The 22232-nt window shown below is 41.2% G+C and overlaps 1 protein-coding gene across 1 annotated transcript in view; it reads left to right on the plus strand.

Annotated features, from left to right (window-relative positions):
* SNX4 (sorting nexin 4) overlaps positions 1-22232 on the plus strand; it is a 70105-nt gene that overhangs the window by 34844 nt on the left and 13029 nt on the right. Inside the window, exons 6-10 of the mRNA XM_050917108.1 lie at positions 209-264; positions 6730-6802; positions 9318-9379; positions 11025-11090; positions 17040-17129. Coding sequence (XP_050773065.1) covers positions 209-264; positions 6730-6802; positions 9318-9379; positions 11025-11090; positions 17040-17129 — 347 coding nt within the window. The remainder of the gene's footprint in view (positions 1-208; positions 265-6729; positions 6803-9317; positions 9380-11024; positions 11091-17039; positions 17130-22232) is intronic.

Below are 22232 nucleotides of genomic sequence, written 5' to 3' on the forward strand. Positions count from 1 at the left end.
TCACAGAACAGTTTAGTTTTCTAGCCTTTTCTCTAAAAGCAGCCTGACATTAGCTCCTTCACTTGTCAGATTTGTTCATATGTTTGAAATTTTTGATGAAATACCATGACAGAAAACTGCAGCTTTCTACTGTGGCTGCCAGCAAAGAGATACTGTTGCTTGCTGTTTGTTATAATGCAATTATATTTCAAACTTTATTTTTTTTCAGGCAGACTCCAGGTTAAAAGCTCTTAATGCCACATTCAGAGTGAAAAACCCAGACAAGTAAGATTTTTCGTACTAGTTACAGTTGTAATTATGAATGATAGTGTGTGCTATCTATGTAATTTTTCATTTCTGAGTGTATGCTATCTGTACACTTTATAAACCTCATTAACAAACCCAATAACAGACAGAGAAAAGAGGCTGAAAAACCCAGTTCACAGGGAGAGCAGGAAACTCTTAAGGGAAATGCCATCACTCTTATGCAGAATCTAAGCTTTCATTTTAAAAAAACAGAAGGGGAAAAAAATCTAGTCTTTGTTTGCAAAGAAACGTTTGCAAATTAATGCAGTGGTACCTTCCTGAATCTGCAAGCATACATAGCCAATATCTCTCTTGTGCGCGCACACACACACACACACACACACACACACAACTATATGCACTTGCCAGTGCTGCAGTTCCCAAGCTGCCAATTTTCACAGCTGCTATTGGAAACCCAGATCAGTTTCAGTCTTGGGAGCTATGGGTAGCTGCAGAGGCAGGCACTGGAGTTATTAGCTGGATAGGCCCATTAACAGAGGCTGAAGTGTGGGGAGTATATAGTAGCAGACACTCCTCATTTTGGCCAGAGGAAGTTAGTATAGGACAGTGGTTTCCAAACAGTGGGTTGCAGGAAAGTGTCAGATGGTTCCACAGGTGCTGGCTTCTTCCTTTCCCCGGGGGTTCTCAGCTCCAGGCCCTGCCCCCACTCCACTCCTTCCCTCAAGGCCCTGACCCTGCTCTGCCCCCACTTCGCCTCATCCCAACCAGTTCCACACCCTCCCTTGAGTGTGCCCATCCCCGCTCCTCCCATTCCTCACTGCGCCTCTTGCACGTTGCGGAACAGCTGATTGTGGCAGGCATGAGGCGCTGGAGGGGCGGGGGGTGGACTGGCTGCTGGTGAGTGCTAAGCACCCACACATTTTTTTCCATGGGTGCTCTGGGTGCCCATAGAGTTGGCACCGATGGACGGTTCACTGTATCCAGGGCTGGATTAACCCATTGCTGGGCCCTGGCCTAGGCAAACATACACTTCTCCCAGCGTGGTGTGGAAAGGAAGGCCCAGATGGGTGGGGAGTGCAGTTTGGAGAGGTAGCCTGTTCTGCATTCACCCCAGAGCGGTGGCACCTTTCCCCTGGGGCTGGATCTGTCTCCCCACTCTAGGTGTTGCGACCTGGCGCACATGGTTTTAGTGCCACTCAGGTTTGGGCTGCCCCAAACCTCAGTGGTGCTGAGACTGCGTGTGGCAGGTTGCAACACTTGGAGTGGGGAGCTGGGAGCTGAGCCCGGACCCATGAGACAGAAGCTGCCGCTGCAGGTAGGCTAACTGTCCAACTCCCACCCCCACCTCCGAGCCCTCTCAGTGGGCTGGGATTAGGGTTGTGGTGCCAGGGTGGAGGGTGCATATATGTAGTGGTAAATAACAACAAAAGGACAAAATGCACTTGGTGAATCCCCTCAGTAGAACACTTGGAACCACTGATGTAGGAGACTCTCTCTGTAGCACCTGGGAGAGTGCGAGGAGGGTAAAGTAGCAGACATTCCTGCAGCACTCAGAATAGTCTGACATGGGAGAGAGGGAACCAAGAGACAGAGTGCTACTTTAAATCTATCAGAAACTGAAGGATGGAATCCTGAAGCCGTGTCAAGAGAGGACATCTTCCCCTTTTCCAGCATCTGAAAGTGGAATTGGGCCCTTGTTCGGATATTATGTTCCCTTCCCCCAAATCTTTTTTTATTAGTCTGTGCATAGTAGTGTTAGTTTTCTTGTTTTTAGGGCTTGGAAATTTTACCAGCCTCCATAATATGGGAGGGAGAGATAGAGATAACGCAGAAAAGAGAAATGCAGTATTTAGAGAGAGAGATTTGGAAAGGGGACATGGAGGAAAGAACACCATGTAGGAGAAGGAAAAGCAAAAGAGCAAAGTAGGTGATACTGGTGGTCTATGGTATACGGGAAGTCAGACTGGATGGTGAGATGAGGAAATTGATACTAAATGCCACTAAGGAAAAGCTGCATTATGATCTGGTTTGGGAAAGAAAAAGTAGAATACAGACAGGAATGGAGAGAATGTGTAATAAAAGTAAGAGTTGCATAGAGCTTGTTGAACAATATTTATGAAATTTGTTATATTAGGGATGTTACCAATATTTAACAAATTTGCCAAATACTTGTGATATTCAGCCTGCTCAATGGCTGGCCAAATGCTATTTGACAAATATATTATTCAATAGATATTGGGGAAATTCAACAACTCATGTATTGGACACTTTTGTCCTGCTATTCCGTGGTGCCACTAGCTCTTATTGCAGGTAACATTTTTACAAGTTTCTTAAATAGCTGATTGAAATGGTATAATTACAACTCACGATCTGTTTTATTCATTTGTGCAGCAATGGGTGGCTTGGTGGTTAGGGGATTGGTTTTGGAAGTGTGGGAGCACCAATATCTTTCACTTGGCTAGTAGGCTTAGTCCCTGAGGTCGTAAGTATCAGTAGCTTTCTCAATTCTTAATTTAAACCAACCGTAGAAAGTTGGATAGCAACATAGCATTTCAAAAGTCTAACTACTGAAGTTGGTTTGGAACAAAACCAAAGCTCTTCTGGTAGGCTGAGTGGTTTTTATTGAAGGGGTCAGTGGCGATAAAAGTGCTCTTCTATTTCTCAAAAATAAATTTGCAATGACATTTCCACTGAATTCTCTAATCCAGTTTCATTGCAAACATCCTGCTGTCTTCCTTCTGTACTTCAAATCCAATCAAAAATTGCTTTCTCAATGGTGCATTGTTCCTTTTTCATACAGTCCACTAGATAACAATTTTCATACTAGCTACTTTCCTAAAACAGAATGAAAAGGATCTGGGTAATATCACTGTGGCTGAGCCATATTAGACAATAGTTTCTGCTTATGGCAGCTGAACTTGTGACTCTCTCAGTAGTACACTTGATCCTGAGTCCCTATGCCATTTGTGGTTTTTCTGCCCCACATACCTATTCTTAAAAATACCTTTTATTCCTCTATTGTTTTGTGAAGGGGAAATTGACCATAGTTATAGTAATTTTCACTACAGACCTAGTGCTGTCAAATGCACAAAATAATTGGAAAGAGAAGGAAGAAATTCTCTTGTCTTTCAGTTACAATAGTTATAGTATAGTTATAGTTATCTTAAGTAAGACTAGTAATAATAGTTGGTAAAGTATTTTCATCCAGAAGTGAATTTTTAATTGGTAGTATCTCTGTTAAAATGTCGCTTTTCAGACTAGAACCACTGTAGAAGCAGTAACATCTGACTCAACTTACCTGCTTTTCATCTGTATTGAAAGTCGTACTTTTGCTAGAGGTTTGGCTTCACTAGAAATGCTACAGTGGCACAGCTGTAGTGGTACAGCTGCACTGCTGTAGTGCAGACACTAACTACAGCGATAGAAGGGGTTCTTTCACTGCTGTAGTAAACCCACCTTTCCGAGAGGTGGTAGGTAGGTTAAAAAGAATTCTTCCATTAACAGAGCAGTGTCTACACCACAGCTTAGGCTGGCTTAGTTACATCTCACAGGACATAAAGTTTTTCAGTGCCCTGAGGATGTAGTTAAGCCAACCTAACTTTGTTGTGTACACCAGCCCTAACTCTCTAAAATAGGTTTTTACACTTGATAACATTGCAGATCCAACACAGCTGACGGGTTGGGCATTGGGGAAACAGTGTTGTACTTTTGAGCTAGTTTTCGCTTTATCAACATGTTCAACCATGTTCTGGCTCTACAGCTTTTACTGTTGGAGTTGCAAGAGCAGGAAACCATCACTAGTTACCTTTCTGATTCCAAGTAGCTTGGAGTAATGGCATTTAGAAGCATGTTTTTAGTAGTGAATTGCACAGATTTGATCTAAAAATCATTGAAAATCAGTAAACTTGTAATACTGCAATGCTATTTTTAGTTATTTTTCAGAGAAGAACTGCAATTTAAGTTCACACATCCCTGTTCATCAAGGAATGGTGAGGAACAACACCAGTTTTGTTAGTTGTGCATGGAGCTTGGATACCAACATTAATAGGCACCCTAGAACCACCTAAGATAACATTTTCTTATAGCAGAGGAAGAGTTGACATCAGATTTTAACAGGAAGAACATGGTATCTCAGATTTAGCGACAATATGGGAATCCTCTGTAATCCTGGGCTGTCCATTTTCAGTCTTCATCTGTTTGGAATAAGAGATGTCTGAAAGCTCTCTTGCTACTCAGTGTACTAGAACTATAGTGTATTTAGATTTTCAGAAAGCCGTTGACAAGGTCCCTCACCAAAGGCTCTTAAGCAAAGTAAGCTGTCATGGGATAAGAAGGAAGGTCCTCTCATGAATTGGTAACTTGTTAAAGGATAGGAAACCAATGGTAGGAATAAATGGCCAGTTTTCAGAATGGAGAGAGGTAAGTATTGGTGTCCCCCACGGCTCTATACTGGGCCCAGTCCTATTCTACATATTCATAAATGATCTGGAAAAAGGGGTAAACAGTAAGGTGGCAGACGGTGAAGAGCTACAAAAGGATCTCTCAAAACTGGGTGACTGGATAACAAAATGGCAGATGAAATTCAGTGTTGATAAATGCCGAGTAATGCACATTGGAAAACATAATCCCAACTATACATATAAAATGATGGGGTCTAAATTAGCTGTTACCACTCAAGAAAGAGATCTTAGAGTCATTGTGGATAGTTCTCTGAAAACATCCACTCAATGTGCAGGGGCCGTCAAAAAAGCAAACAGAATGTTGGGAATCATTAAGAAAGGGATAGATAATATCATATTACCTCTGTATCAATCCATGATACGCCCACATCTTGAATACTGTGTGCAGGTGAGGTCGCCCCATCTCAAAAAAATATATATTGGAATTGGAAAAGATTCAGAAAAGGGCAACAAAAATGATTAGGGGTATGGAATGGCTTCCGACTGAGGAAAGATTAATAAGACTGGGACTCTTCAGCTTGGAAAGGAGATGACTAAGGGCGGGGATGATTGAGGTCTATAAAATCATGACTAGTGTGGAGAAAGTAAGTAAGGAAGTGTTATTTACTCCTCATAACACAAGAAGTAGGGGTCACCAAATGAAATTAATAGGGAGCAGGTTTAAAACAAACAAGAAGTATTTCTTCACACAACACACAGTCAACCTGTGGAACTCCTTGCCAGAGGATATTGTGAAGGCCAAGATTATAACAGGGTTCAAAAAAGAACTAGATAAATTCATGGAGGATAGGTCCATCAATGGCTGTTACCCAGGATGGGGAGGGATGGCGTCCCTATCCTCTGTTTGCCAGAAGCTGGGAATGGGTGACAGGGGATGGCTCGCTTGATGATTACCTGTTCTGTTCATTCCCTCTGGGCACCTGGCATTGGCCACTGTTGGAAAAAAGGATACTGGGCTAGATATTAGAAACATGTGGTGTAAGCAAAGATTTTAATTTTTTTTTAAATGGGTGTTGAAATTTTGGTTCTTAAATTCATAATTAGCCTCCTAAATAAGTGGCCTGTTTTTGTTGTGTTGTGTAGTTTTGTTTTTCATGAGACCTGCTGGGTTCTAAGCATTTCTAAAATCAGACCACTTGTATGTAGGTGACTAATTAAGAATTTAGAAGCCTAACTTTAGGCATCTGTTTGTTTGTTTTTATTTTTAAAATCTTGGCCTGGATTTTTTTTCACTACAATAATTGAGAGACATCTTTCAGTAATTAGTCTGTTCTCTAGTTCCTATTCTTTACTTTCACTCTGGATAAAATGCATGCCTCTGCACGATCTAAGGCTTCAAAATAGGGTTTAAGTTGATCTTAAATGATGTATAGCTCTTGTTCTGATCATCTGCACAGGAGTAAATAACTCCCTCTTGAAGCTTTCCCCAAATCAGCAACCTGCTCTTGGGTTCAGCTTAGCCATGGACATTATATCCATTTTACACACCACCTACGTGTAAATTCTGAGGCTAATTTAATGTTTTTTAGAGTTCTTTGAGATCCTTGCATAAAAGACGCATTGTAAATACAGGTAATATTTTATCAACTTCAAAAGAATTTAAACAATTTTTCATTAGTAAGCATAAAACCCATCTAATGGGATTTTAAATGAACAGTTTCTTCCTGCTCTTTAGATCATATCTGTCAAATAACATTCCACTTCATAAGTGCTCTTAAAAAAACCAGATGCAGCAGTCTTTCAGAAGGAATATCTGCTGTTTATATTTCTTAAATTTATGGCATATAAATTGATCTGAACCTTTACTGTTATTGTATAAAAGTACAGTAGTTTTGCATGTGTGTAATTATTTGCTAAAAAGGAGTTTGATTCTGTTGTCATTTGCTAGGAATTCACAGCTAATTCCACTGTAACATAAGTCAAGCTCGGTGTCACCAGCTCCTGTGTTGTGGCTCTATCTTACATTTTGTGAAAGCTTGCTTTTGTGATAGCTAATGATGTACTATCTGTTTCCTGTTCCTAGGCGATTTACTGAGCTAAAACACTACAGCGATGAACTGCAGTCTGTCATATCACACCTTCTGCGAGTCAGAGCTGTAAGTATTTTGCATGTGTGTCCTGACAAATAGTAGAATATATTTTATAAGACAGCATTTCTTCTTTAGTCAATAGAAAACTGATGTATGTATTCTTCACTTGAAATTGGTTTGTTGTACTGTCCAGGGTTTTTTGTGTGTGTGTGTGTGGGGGGGGGGGGTCGACCATGAGCGTGAGAGATTATTTTATAACCATACACTCTGGGGGGGAAAGAATTCTAAATGTGCTTGGAATAAAGCAATATGAAATGCTTATCTCCAATATTGTTCCCCAATATGAATTATTCATGTTTTGATAGTCACTGGAAAAAGGCCATTCTTACCCCACAGATTTCTAGTTAAATAAATGCTTACAAATGCTTCCACAAACATTCATAATGCTGTTGTTTGGCTCATTGCTTTATTCTATCTTGTAGAATAGTTTACATGCAGTGCCTTATCATTGTATTGGCAATTTAAAACCCCACAAAAGTCACTTGGGGAATTGGGAGGAGGAGTGGTTGGTACTTAGCTGGGACAGTAGAACCTTGGGACTCAACGTTGATACATCAGTGTCATGTCCAAAGTACTAGATTTGAAGTAGTGATTTGAAGTGTGTTTAGACCCCAGTTTGTTGCACGTTCCATCAAAATCTGCAGCATAACATTGCATATTTCACAGAAATAGTGAGAAGTGCAAAGTAGACTGTTGCCAGAGTAAGATGCACATCTTCAATTACAATTCAGAGGAAAAGGAGAAGAGCAGAATAGCATTAGTACTTCTTCTTCATAGGTGTTGCCACTGGAGAAAGAAGCAAGGGGACCAGAAGCCCACATCAGCTAGAACATGTTGGATCCTCACTGTACAGTTATCAGGATTCTACCTTTTTCTCATGTGGCAAAAAGAAGTTAGAACGGCATGAGGTTTTCTGGAATGTAGACATATAATACACCTCTACCTCGATATAACGCTGTCCTTGGGAGCCAAGAAAATCTTACTGCATTATAGGTGAAAGCATGTTATATTGAACTTGCTTTGATCCACTGGAGTGCGCAGCCCCATACCCCCCCTCTTCCCCCGGAGCAGTGCTTTACCACGTTATATCCAAATTCGTGTCATGTCGGGTGGCATTATATCGAGGTAGCGGTGTATTGTGTTTTCTAGAGCTTGTGGTGTGAATTCACAAGTTATGCAAGTTCCCCACAACACTTTTCATCTTACAGACCAGTCTATAATGACTAATGTCCTTTAGAATGATTTAGAACAGTCATGTCATGGAATCAGGATGGCTTTCTCCTATGGCTTGAAAACACAAAGTTTTTTTTTTAAAAAGTACAAAACAGAGGGAAATAGGAAATTACAACTGTGGTAACAGGGAGCATGATACTAGTTCTTAGTATGTTCAACAGGGGTTTACTTTTTGGCAAAAGTGTGCTGTAAGGGAGGATTTTAATTGATTGCCCTGTCGAGTGGAGGCATGTTAGAGGATTAATTGCTTGTATTCCAGTAACTTGCCTTCCTGCCAGTACATGTGTATATGAGCTGTGTGACGGTGTTCTAACTTAATTCCTTTTTATCTCTTTGACACATGAATAATTATGGCTTTTATAAAACTTCTGTTTAACTCACTGATATATCAAACTGTGGTTTAATAATTGTGAAGGACAAAAATAAGTTGCACTTTGGAGTTCAGTGTAATGTAGAGAGAAAAATCAATAACTATATAGTTACCAACAGTGTAGCATGTACAGGTTTCTGATTCTCCGAACGCATGAATTGACTTCTAGCTTGAGTGGCAAGCGTTGTGATGAGTTGACTCTTCCTTTCCCGTTCTTTGTAGTATTGCATTTCAAGGAAAAAAATAGACTTGTGCCTTTTCGGATTCTTCATCATGTATGGAAAAGCCTTGAAGTTTCTCTTTTCTGAACCAACCCAGCTTTCCTTTGCAGTTCATTTTTAAGGCCTTTGTTAGGACTGCAGGGGGGAAGTGGCCATGCAGGGTGAGAGATGGGAAGAGGCTTAACCACTACTCTGAACTGAAGCATAGATTTTTGTCTTCCTGTTTTCATATACACCCTCTTCCCCCAACCCCCTGACACACGTACACATTCCCCTATGTGATGTCCACTTACATAAGCGTTATACAGGTGAAATGAATTGCACCTCACATTAACTCGGTTGTTGGTGATCTAACTAGAGTGGCTGATTGACTGGATGTATAGACAGTCTGATGCATTTCTGTAGATTTTCATACTTAGAATGGTGTAAATGTGATTTTTCAGTATAGTTTGAAGCCGTTGATTTAAAAAATAGTTATACTATTGGTTTTAAGACAAGTCAGAGCTGTGCTTTAGACTTTATAAAATAACATTTTCATCTCGTATACTGCTGTTGTTGTTACAGCTGTACACCTGAAGGGTTAGTCTGTAAACGTTAGCCTTTGCTTAAGATATGTATGTTTTACAAGAAGCTAGTAAACTGCATATAAAAGAAATGGGCTTGTCCAAAATCTAACTCTTAAAAATGTTTGTTTTAGAGAGTGGCAGACCGTCTCTATGGCGTATACAAAGTGCATGGGAATTATGGGAGAGTGTTCAGGTAAGAATTAGAACAGGTTTTTTAAAATACATCATCTAGTTTCCTGAAGCTTAGATAGTGTTGCAGGTAATGGATGAAGCTTATTTATCCCTATTTTTGAAATGTAAACATTGATATATTTTGTTTTACTAAATATGTGCATTGGAAAGTGTCACTGCTCAGTACTAAGACATTGACAAGGTGCTGTATTTGACACAGATCTCTCTACCTTTTGCTGAACTTTTTAGTTTTAACTGGATAAAGATTTTAGGGGTTTTTTTTTATATAACTTCATGATTTTTGTCTTTTTCTATTAGTTCTAAACTGTTTGTTCCTCAGAATACTTCCTAGTAATTTATTTTATATAGTTAATAATTGTTGCGTTGTATCTGTAGTGCTGAAAGATATCCTGATCCTTTTAATACATTAAATCAACAATATCTCAGGTATAGTCTAGTACGCTTTTTAGTAGTTGAATTAACCAATAGTTTTTGATTTATGTGACTGAGTTGCATGCTCAAGTTTTCCATCTCGCTGGAGAATTAAAGAATCTAACTTCTGGTTAAGGGGAACCTCCTGCTTATACAATCGGTACAAAATTTAATTCACCAGGTTAATGGATTGCAGATGTCTTTCTGGCTGGGGGTTTAAAATTAAATTAGGTGCATTTTTGTAATAACACATGGATAAACAAATATCAACATTATAGACAATTAAAATCGACTCTATTAAAGAATAGAACAATAAATACTAGACATAAATTACACAAAGAGGAGGATAACTAAAAGTGCATTCAATATTTAAGAGGTGGGGGGTACAGTTTTAGGATACCTGATAAAACCAAATAACGTGTAGAGTTAAGAGATAATGAGATTGACACATAACTGTGATTTACTTGTGGTGAACTTCTAAGTGCTTGCCATCTCCACTTCAGTTTTGGTGGCTGCGTTATCCATAAACTGACTAGATTTAATCATATATATATATATATATATATATATATATATATATACATGATTGTTTGTCAACAATATGCAGTGATCCTAAGAAAAAAATTAGGTTTGGAGAGTCTTATTTCAGAAGTGAGACTCCAGTGTTTCTACTGTGAATGCTATAAATCCATCAGTTTTTTCCAGTGTATGTGGCAGATTTCGGTCTGATGATGTGTTGCTCGTGTCTGATGGTTATTCTCTTATTAGTTTTAAAAAAATCAGCATTCTCATATTGAGATTTGGTAGTAAAGCTTTACAGACAATTGGTATTACAGATAGTGGCGCTAAAAGTGTCAACACAATGGAATGAACCTTATGTTGCAATTCTATTAGAAAGTATTTCTCTTAATCTCTTTAACTATTAAAACAAGGTTCTTTTCATGCCTGCCTCTTGAACTGGAACTTAAAAAACAACAACTCTCTGTGTGTGTCTGTGTCTGGGGAGGGATGGAGCAGGGCAGTTCCTGACCAGAATGCTTTAAAACTGTCTCACTATTAAATTGTGTTCAGTGCTGCTGCTTAGAGGTAGAAAAGCAGTTTGGCTCGGTACAACTTTTGAGGCAATTTCCATTCAAATGTCACCTGGAAAGAAACTATATACAGGATGCAGCTTATTAACTTCCTTTAACTCCATGTGTGATGTTGTTTCTCACTGGATTTGCTTTTTTCTCTAGTGAATGGAGTGCAATAGAAAAGGAGATGGGGGATGGGCTGCAGAGTGCTGGCCATCACATGGATGTGTAAGTACTGAGTGAATATCTGATAGTTTGATGTATGCCAGATGCACATATATTAGGGAGGGGCAGGGAATTCTATAAAATGTACTGAGAAAACTTTGGAGGGAGAGGTATATTACTATTGAGAACACAACATTTCAGTGACTTTTGGATGTAGGCTGTTTTTAGAGTCCATGTACTGTGTTAAGTAGCTCAAAGGGCCTCGGGGGAGCCAGAGGGGTTACTTTTTATTATTATTTTGAAACTATAGAGGTGTTTGGAATTCTTCCAGCTTTTCTTTTATGCTGCTATGCCAGAAACTAGTGGAATTAAACTGTAATGTACTGCAGACCTGATGAGAGCCATTTGTTTTTTGCAGGAATGCCTTGCACCATGCGGTAGATGGTACGCTAATTTGTACTTAACAAAAAGTTTAAATAACCTTTTTTATTTTTTAAACTGTTCAGCACCCAAGGCTTATTTAGTGGAATCCAAAATAATTTCAAGTACCATCCTGAAATAATAGTGGTTGTAACGAGAAATCGCTACTGAGCACAGCAAGGGTGTCTGTTTGCCCCTTACCACATATGTTTAACTTCCATTGGATTCAGTGATGGTTATGTACATGAAACAAGGAGAACAGAACCCTCAAAATAAAAAATAAACTGTTTAGCTCTTCAGATTGCTTATGGTATCTGTACTACAGCAACAGGGAATTTTTAGTTTTGCTTTCGATGTAATAATAATAAACATAGTAGAGAAATCCTTATTCAGTGTATCTCTGGTTCCTTCCATTTCACAAAATCATAATCGCTGATAGAGTAGTTGTTTAACCCATTCAGGAGTTCTGTGCCTTTGCAAGTGGAACTATGAAAGATAAAATAGTTTTAATTGGAAAAGATAATCTTATTTTAAAAGTGAATCATTAGAAAACTTTAAGGTTGTCAGTAGTACTATTTTGTGATGCCAGTTTACATCTGTATTGTAAATTGATGCCCTTGTCCAGTTTTAGTAAGGGATATAAATTTCCAGATTCCTGCTGCCAAATAGCATTTTATGGAGAAGCTCGTTTAACAGTGAATTGTCAAAATTAGCGCCTGGTTTAAAAAGTGAGAATTTTATCACATCCTTAAATAATATGAGTGTTTAGGAATGAAACATAGAAGCTTTTATTTCCATGTTTTAAAAACAGTTTTATGGTTAATGTTAAAATAGTTTTATTATACAGCCGAAATCCCATTACAAGAAATAACTCCATATGAAAGGGCATAGAAGAATAAGGAAGTGGAGTACAGCGTTTAATATTTATTACAATACTGCAAAATTTGAATAGTCCCGTAGAAATCAATTTATTTTCAGTTGCGTGAACAAGTACTGCAGATAAAGGAAAACGTACTTGGACCTGCCTAGCTTCTCTTTTGTGATACATCAACGTGCACCATGCTGTGCTGTCAGAATGTTGAGAAGATGTTTTAATCAAATAAAGTAAAGCAAATAAAACAAATACCTCCTTCAAGAGATTATACCCCCTCCAGTTTATACCTGCTCCACTTTACCATAAAACAGCAGTTAGAGGCACAAGGGGTTGTAAGACTTAACACCTAAGACTTCTACCCTTAATGATGTTAGTGTTGAAGACCCAGAATGATGGTGGTGGAGAGTTCCCAGGGTAACCTATATTAGTCCATGCTTTAATGAATGACCATCAAAGGCAGTCTCCGATAGTATAGTTTTTCTCTCTGCTCTAACAAACAGGTGATCCCAGAAGTGGCCTCTCTAGCTCATGTCTTACTGGAGACAGCAGTTGTGAGGTTCAGAGACAGTCTTCCCCAGGAATTGAAATTAGATATGGTATTTGAATTTACCGGGAGGTATTGGAAAGTGACTAAATTGGCAACACTGCATGTCACTAGTTGACCATGGGGGTGATGGGGAGGGCGTGAGAGAATGAGGGAATTCAAGGTGGGTATAGGGAAATCCCTGTTCAAGGACTCATTATGACTCTCAAGTTTTGTTTGGTTGGTTTTTTGGGGGGGTTTTTTCCCCTTCCCACGTCCAGGATCAACTGGAAAAATAATTGAGCAGTACAATTCTTCTCCCCCCCCCTCTTCCTCCCTTCCAAATCTAATGTTATGGGAAGTAGTATGGAGTACTGCACAAGGAGTATGGTTTCTGAGCAGGAAGTATACATTATAAATATCTAAACCTGTTCCTGCAATACATTTAAAGCTATTCTGCACATATCCTGCTTATACCAGCTTCATTTTTAGTAGGATTTTTGATGGTTAGTCAAATGTTTCTGTCCCTTTTATTTAACTCATTCTTATTTAAGAAGCCACATCGTTGTGTAGTATGGGGAGAGTGTCTGTATGTGTGTTAATTTTCATGGTGCCATCCATTTTTTCTTTTATCCCGTGATAAAAATGAATGCCCTCCCTAAATTTAGAAACTTGACTCCAGCCTTTCTGACATTGCTGCTCCATAATCAACTGACAACCTAAAATAGTTTGTTTAAAGTATAACAAGAGCGGGTTCGCTGCACAACTCCCATTGACTATGAGGTGAATCTAGTATGTTGGAAAGTCTTAGCTCTGCAACATTTTTTTCCCTGTTTGTTTGTAGAAGCGTGTTCACTGCTGTGCATTTCCCTTTCTCTTTGGGGATTTCCATGATTTGTTTAACCTGTTTTTGGCCTAAAGTGCGCAAAATTGGGTTCAGATAGTCAGAAGTGCAGCTTCTGCTGACCTACTGCTTTGTCACATCATGATTTAAGTTTTTGTATAAATTCTGCTCTGGGGTATGTTTAGGTGGGAGTTGGGCAGAACAACTCCTAGCATTCAGTCATAAATCTTCCCTTGAGAAACTTGGCTGCAACTGAAGTACAGTCCATCTGTAGCCCTAAAAAATCCCAACTCTTTTTTGTTTTATGAACTTTAAAAAAAAAACAAAAACAAAGCCACAGAGCCTTAAATTCGAGTCTTGGTACAGACACAGTGGTAATGCTCCTCTCTCACAAAACTGGGCAGATGCCATTGCCCTTTTAAAGATGATTATGCAGGAGATCAGCCATACCCCTTCAAGCTACAAGACAGCACCTTCTCACCATGCTTGAGGTTCAAGCCCAAAGCCTTCTGTCACCTCCTTGGCTGTACATTATTGGTGGGCTTTAAATTCAGAACACAAAAAAGCCATGTATCTGGAGCACCAGACAGTAATTAAAGGTAGCATGGAGACGTGTTCCCTGCTCCAGCTCCCAGTGTGGTGTGTTTTACTTTTATCTAATTTATCTCTGTATCCTTCCTGCCTCCTTTGAAAAGCAAGCTGTTAACACATTATCAGACTTCTGTCACAAGGTCACCTTGCCTGGCCCCTTCTTGGATGTGCTGTACCTCAGTTCTCCCCTTCTGTAAAATCATGCACACAAGTCGCAGCCCAGAACAAAATCTCACTCCTAGGCTCTGGTTTATTAATATACAAATTATATATTGTGTTGGTCTGAGATCAAGATGATCAAATTCAATAAAGACAAGTGCAAAGTACTACATTTAGGATGGGAAAAATCAAATATACGACTACAAAATGGGGACGAACTGGCCAGAAGAAGTACTGTACAAAGGATCTGGGGTTACAGTGGATCACAAATTGAATATGAATCAACATTTGATGCAATTGCAAAATAGGCTAATAACATTATGGGGTGTTGCATGTAAGACACAGGAGGCAGTTGTGGACAAACTTGGGAGAGTTCAGAGGAGAGCAACAACGATGATAAAAGGTTTGGAAAAACCTGACCTATGCAGAAAGCTTACAAATCTGGCCATGATTAGTCATGAGAAAAGAAGACTGAGGAGGGATGTGATAACAATCTTCAAATATGTTAGACTGTTATAAAGAGGTCTGTGATCAATTGTTCCCCATGTCCACTGAAAGTAGGACAAGTAGTAAAGGGCTTGATCTGAGCAAGGGAGATTCAGGTTAGTTATTAGGAAAAAAATTCTAACGGTAAGGATAGTTATGCTCTGGAGTAGGCTTCCAAGGGAGGTTGTGGAATCCCCGTCACTGGAAATGTTTAAGAACAGGTTGGACAAACATCTGTCGGGGATGGTCTAGGTTTACTGTCTCAGGGCACGGGGCTGGACTAGCTGACCTCTTCCAGCCCTACATTTATTTGATTCTATAGTCCTAGCTCTGATATACGAACCCCTCTGTCCAATCCATGTCTTCTCCTCAGGATTCCACAGTCCCCCAACTAGAAACTACAAATAGTTGTCCTGAACATGACTGACTCTCACTTTTCAGCTTAAGGGCCCACATCCCCTTCCAGCAGGCCCCCTGATTTGCTTGCCAACTTCTGGCTATATCCCCCCTCAGGCTCCTTACCTTGTCCCTTGACAGGACAGACCTAACAGCCACAGTTGTTTCCTATGGGAATCTCAATAGAGGAACTCCCAGCTCTCTTCCAGTTCACACTCCCAGCTCTCTTTCAGCTTGAGAGCCACCACCAGTCCTTCCCTAGATCCTAGTTACTGGAGAGCCTCTCTGCTGAGAACAGGCTGTCATTTACATATGCCAGCAGGTTTGACTTTAAGGGACAGGGAGCAGGTGATAAAGTCCCATGATTTAGGAAGAAAACCAGACATGAATAGTGCTTGGTATATAAAGATGCCTTACCTGGTGACAAGTGCCCAGAGGTCCCTTTTGTGCTGGTTGCTTCACAAACACAGATAGGAGACTGTCCGAAATCTTACAATAGGAAAGACAGATGAAGTGTTGGATGCAAGGAATAACATAAAAACCAAGAATGTGGTGATGGAAGTTTTGTTACTTCCATGTTTTGTTATTTTGGTCGCTTTTTATACTTTCTACTTTAGGCTTTGCAACAAAGACTCTAGAATTCAAACTTAGTTGGTTTTGTTGATGCTACGGGGGGGTGGAATATAACACAGCTCATTCATCCCAGCTGCATTGGCTCCATGTTGCTGACAATAGGAAAAGCTTATTTCTGTTAGTAGGCTAATCAGTTATAACTCAAAACATACAAGAGAAGATATGTGCAGTAATCATTTTACAGAGGTACTTCTGTTCCTAAGCATGCTTGAAAATGCTAACCTTTTTCAAACAATGGGAGCCCATTGAAAGCTGTCAGACAACACTTCTTACCTTTTTAAGTGATTGTAAATTTAAAAAGTCGCGTTCTGCCACGCACCATAGGGGGTGGGATTTTTCAAAACGTCTCAGCATCAGCCTAACTCTGCTCCATTGAAGTCAATGGGAGCAGTGGTAAAGCTTCCAATGACTAGAGTAGGCACAGTTAGGTCAACACTGAGTACTTTGGAAAATTATGCTCCTCAAAGACTTGTGTATATAGCTGCTAGTCTGAATTGACACTCTTGTAGGTAAAGGACAGGTTGTTGAACTTGCTACTTAAGGAACTAAAAGACTTGATTCTGCAAAGTGTTGAGGAATCTCAAATGCCATTGTTTCTATCACCGTTGACTGAGGGTCAAGTGAAAACCGCCTCTTAAATGTTGCCTCTAGCCTTTTAGAAGGCATCAAGTTCACGTCACCAAACCTTAAAGATGCCATTCTCCTTCTGAAATTTGTTATGAATATTTTTCACTTTGCTGCTGCCTGTTGAACATCACTGAAGAAAAAGAATAAATTACTTTAGCCAGTTGTTTTTTTTTCCTTTTCCTGTAATAAAAACAGCCTCCTCTTCAGCAGAAAACGTTTGACCTAGTCTAAGATTTATCACTTCATTGTAGTAAAAACTTCAGAAACAGGTCTTCAGGAGTGTTTATATTAGTCTGTTGAGCATTAAAATACACCTTTTAAATCCAACAGTAAAGAGCAGTTTTAAGGTAACTTTAGATTATCGCTAAGGAATAGGGTTCTTTCATTTTACAGTATTTATATCATTTAAGAAGCTAAATCAGGGGTTCTTGTGTTTAACCAAAGGTTGTACTTTACCAGGTATGCAGGTTCTATTGATGACATATTGGAAGAGGAAGAGCATTATGCAGATCAGCTAAAAGAATATCTTTTCTACGCAGAAGCTCTGCGGTAAGTATATTAACATAAAAGATTAGAACCCCTGTACTTCTGTTGCTTTATTTTAATACATGCTCTTCAGATTTGTCTCTATCCTTTACAATTTTTACTTTTGAAGAAAACATTACACGGTTACATTCTGAAGTCTGCAAATACCTTGCATCTTTTATTGCCCAGTAAGCCAATCAGAGTTAAGTATAGCTGAACTGGTTAGTAATTCAATGGCAGACAAAATCCAGGTGCTCTAGGAAGTAATGTTGTATGTTGATTAAGCTGTGCTTCTCCCTTTGAATCAATGCTCCAGGACAGTCTTCTGCTGGAGGTGCTATCTTCCATTATGAGACACAAGAGTCTCTTACCACTTACAGCTGTTCAAAACTAGGGATGGGAATTTTTTTTTAAGTTTCCCAAATAACGTCTGGTTGTGACGATACGTTCTGCCTCCCTAACCTCCCCTAGTACTCCTTCCTGCCCTAAAGTACTGTGTGTTTTTGCTGTGAACAGTTACAATTGCCACATTCACTAAGGAAGTGGCGACACTTGTGTTTGCAAATCCATTCGTAAAGTTTGCAGAGCACGTTGAGATCCTTCTGAATGAAGTGCACTGTATAAATTTAGGTACAGTATCACTTTTTTCAAACAAAAAAATTTTAGTACACTCTAAGGAATTTGGAGACTCTGGGTTAAGTTACAATGAAAGACATTTTCCTAAGATTAATGTGCATCTTTGCCTGTCAGAGGCACAATGTCCAAAATGACATGTAAACCCTTTCCTACAACTGGAATTTTTACTATAACATGTTGAATGAAACCATTTTACAAGGATGTCCTTAGATAGAGGATGGTTTTATATGGCATACAAAATCTTAGTATAAGGGTATGGCTACACTTACAGTTTTGCAGCGCTGGTAGTTACAGCTGTGTTCGTACAGCTGTGTAGGGCCAGCGCTGCAGTGCGGCCACATTTACAGCACTTGCAGCGCTGTTGGGAGTGGTGCATTGTGGGCAGCTATCCCACAGAGCACCTTGTCCCATTTTGGCGCTGTGGCTTGTGGGAAGGGGAAGGAAGTGTGCGGGTCTTTCCGCTTCCTGTTCCAACGCCCCGTGGTGCTTTGCTACACATTCCGAGCAGTTTGGCGGCATTGTGAGTCAGACGATGATATTGAAATGCCTGACGCTGAAGACACTCAATTGCTTGTGGCAGTAACAGACGTGCTCAGCACCGTGGAACGGCGCCTTTGGGCTCGGGAAACCAGCACTCAGTGGTGGGATCACATCGTCCTGCAAGCCTGGGATGACGAGCAGTGGCTGCAGAACTTTCGGATGAGAAAAGCCACTTTCATGGCACTGTGTGCTGAGCTCGCCCCTACCCTGCGGCGCAGGGACACGAGATTGAGAGCTGCCCTGCCAGTGGAGAAGCGGATGGCTATTGCAATCTGGAAGCTGGCAACTCCAGACAGCTACCGATCGGTGGCGAACCAGTTTGGAGTGGGAAAGTCCACCGTTGGAATGGTGCTGATGCAAGTTTGCACAGCCATTAATCGCACCCTGCTAAGAAGAACTGTGACTCTGGGGAATGTGCAGGACATTGTGGATGGCTTTGCACAAATGGGTTTCCCTAAATGTGGAGGGGCAATAGATGGGACTGTAATAACCTTAGTCCCAGATTTGGACCTTAGCGTCCAAAATATGGGGGTTAGCATGAAAACCTCCAAGCTTAGTTACCAGCTTGGACCTGGTACCTGCTGCCACCACCCAAAAAATTAGAGTGTTTTGGGGCACTCTGGTCCCTCTGAAAAACCTTCCCTGGGGACCCCAAGACCCAAATCCCTTGAGTCTCACAACAAAGGGAAATAATCCTTTTTCCCTTCCCCCCTCCAGGTGCTCCTGGAGAGATACACAGACACCAGCTCTGTGAATCCAAACAGAGTGAATCTCCCTCTCTGTTCCCAATCCTGGAAACAAAAAGTACTTTCCTATTCCCCCAGAGGGAATGCAACATCAGGCTAGCAATCCAACACACAGATCTCCCCGATTCCTTCCTCCCACCAATTCCCTGGTGAGTACAGACTCAATTTCCCTGAAGTAAAGAAAAACTCCAACAGGTCTTAAAAGAAAGCTTTATATAAAAAGAAAGAAAAATAAGTACAAATGTTCTCTCTGTATAAAGATGATACAACACAGGGTCAATTGCTTAAAAGAATATTGAATAAACAGCCTTATTCAAAAAGAATACAAATCAAAGCACTCCAGCACTTATATTCATGCAAATACCAAAGAAAAGAAACCATAGAACTTACTATCTGATCTCTTTGTCCTTACACTTAGAAACAGAAGACTAGAAAGTAGAACTACTTCTCCAAAGCTCAGAGCAAGCAGGCAGCCAGAAAACAAAGACCTTAGACACTCAATTCCCTCCACCCAAAGTTGAAAAAATCCGGTTTCCTGATTGGTCCTCTGGTCAGGTGCTTCAGGTGAAAGAGACATTAACCCTTAGCTATCTGTTTATGACACGCCCCCCAAATTGCAGACAGTGGGGAAGCTCACTGGCGGCGATTTCCTTCTAGAACTTGAAAATAAACAGATTAATACAACACATACACCTTTACATATACTCCTAAGTATATAACTAACAGACTTCTACATTTTAAGAACACTTTTTAACTACTGAATTATGGGAAACTCTCACGGGAGAGTGCATCAGCAACTTTATTAGAAGCTCCTGTGATGTGTTGAATTTCAAAATCAAAATCTTGGAGAGCTAAACTCCAACGAAGAAGTTTCTTGTTGTTCCCCTTGGCAGTATGAAGCCACTTTAGTGCAGCATGGTCAGTTTGTAGTTGGAACCGCCGTCCCCAAACATATGGGCGTAGCTTTTCCAGGGCGTACACAATGGCATAGCATTCCTTTTCACTGACTGACCAGTGACTTTCCCTCTCAGACAGTTTCTTGCTGAGAAACACGACAGGATGGAAGTTGTGATCTGTTGCTTCCTGCATGAGCACTGCTCCTATACCACGCTCAGATGCATCTGTGGTTACTAGGAATGGCTTGTCAAAATCCGGGGCCCTGAGCACAGGGTCAGACATGAGCGTTGCCTTAAGTTGGGTAAAGGCCTTTTGACACTCATCAGTCCACTTAACTGCATTTGGCTGGGTCTTTTTGGTCAGGTCGGTCAGTGGGGCAGCGATTTGGCTGTAGTGTGGTACAAATCGCCTGTAGTATCCGGCCAAGCCTAAGAAGGATTGGACCTGTTTCTTTGACCTTGGGACAGGCCACTTTTGGATAGCATCCACCTTGGCCTGTAGGGGGTTTATGGTTCCTCGACCCACCTGGTGCCCCAGGTAAGTCACTCTGTTTTGGCCTATTTGACACTTTTTGGCCTTAACAGTTAGTCCTGCCTGCCTGATGCGCTCAAAGACCTTTTCCAGGTGTAGTAGGTGTTCGGGCCAGGAGTCAGAAAAAATGGCCACATCATCGAGGTAGGCAACTGCAAATTCTCCCAGTCCAGCTAGTAGACCATCTACCAGCCTTTGGAAGGTGGCGGGTGCATTACGAAGGCCAAAAGGAAGGACATTGAATTCATACACCCCCGCATGGGTGACGAATGCTGACCTCTCCTTGGCAGGTTCATCTAGCGGTACTTGCCAGTACCCCTTGGTTAAGTCTATTGTAGAGATGAACTGGGCCCGTCCCAACTTCTCCAATAGCTCATCGGTGCGTGGCATTGGATAGTTGTCCGGACGAGTTACCGCATTTAGCTTACGGTAGTCCACGCAAAAGCGTATTTCCCCATCTGGTTTGGGTACCAGAACCACTGGAGATGCCCATGCACTGGTAGATGGGCGGATTATACCCATCTGTAGCATGTTCTGGATCTCCCGTTCTATAGCAGCTTGGGCATGAGGAGACACTCGGTAAGGTGGGGTTCTGATTGGGTGAGCATTACCTGTATCAATGGAGTGGTATGCCCGTTCAGTCCGTCCTGGGGTGGCTGAGAACAATGGGGCGAAGCTAGTGCACAGCTCCTTGATTTGTTGCCGCTGCAGACGTTCCAGGGTGGTTGAGAGGTTCACCTCTTCCACGCCACCGTCTTTTTTCCCGTCGTAGTAGACACCGTCAGGCCACTCAGCATCATCTCCCTGGACTGTAAACTGACAAACCTGTAAGTCTCTGGAATAGAAAGTCTTGAGAGAATTAACATGGTACACTTTAGGCTTTAGTGAGGAATTGGGAAATGCTATGAGGTAGTTTACAGCTCCCAGGCGCTCTTGGACCGTGAAGGGCCCTTCCCATGATGCTTCCATCTTATGGGCCTGTTGCGCCTTCAAGACCATAACCTGGTCTCCTACCTTGAAGGACCGATCTCTGGCATGTCTGTCATACCAGGCCTTTTGCTCTTCCTGAGCATCCTTTAGATTCTCTCTAGCAAGGGCTAAAGAGTGTCGGAGGGTGCTTTGTAGGTTGCTTACAAAGTCCAGAATGTTAGTTCCTGGAGAAGGCGTAAACCCCTCCCATTGCTGCTTCACCAACTGTAATGGCCCCTTAACCTCGTGACCATACACAAGTTCAAATGGTGAAAACCCTAAACTGGGATGTGGTACAGCCCTGTAGGCAAACAGCAACTGCTGCAACACTAGGTCCCAATTATTGGAGAATTCGTTGATGAATTTACGTATCATGGCCCCCAAAGTTCCATTGAACCTTTCCACCAGGCCATTGGTTTGATGGTGGTACGGGGTGGCAACCAAGTGATTCACCCCATGAGTTTCCCACAGTTTTTCCATGGTCCCTGCCAGGAAATTAGACCCTGAATCTGTAAGGATGTCAGAGGGCCAACCTACCCTGGCAAAGATGTCTGTTAGGGCCAGGCACACAGTGTTAGCCCTGGTGTTGCCTAGAGCTACTGCTTCTGGCCATCGGGTAGCAAAGTCCACTAAAGTCAGTACGTACTGCTTTCCTCTGGGCGTCTTTTTTGGGAAAGGGCCCAGAATATCCACAGCTACTCGCTGAAATGGGACCTCAATTATGGGGAGTGGCTGGAGAGGGGCCTTGACCTGGTCTTGAGGCTTACCCACTCTTTGGCATACCTCACAAGACCGGACATACTTGGCA

Source organism: Gopherus flavomarginatus, chromosome 10 (genome assembly GCF_025201925.1).
Source record: "Gopherus flavomarginatus isolate rGopFla2 chromosome 10, rGopFla2.mat.asm, whole genome shotgun sequence".
In the NCBI taxonomy this organism is placed as follows: Eukaryota; Metazoa; Chordata; order Testudines; family Testudinidae; genus Gopherus; species Gopherus flavomarginatus.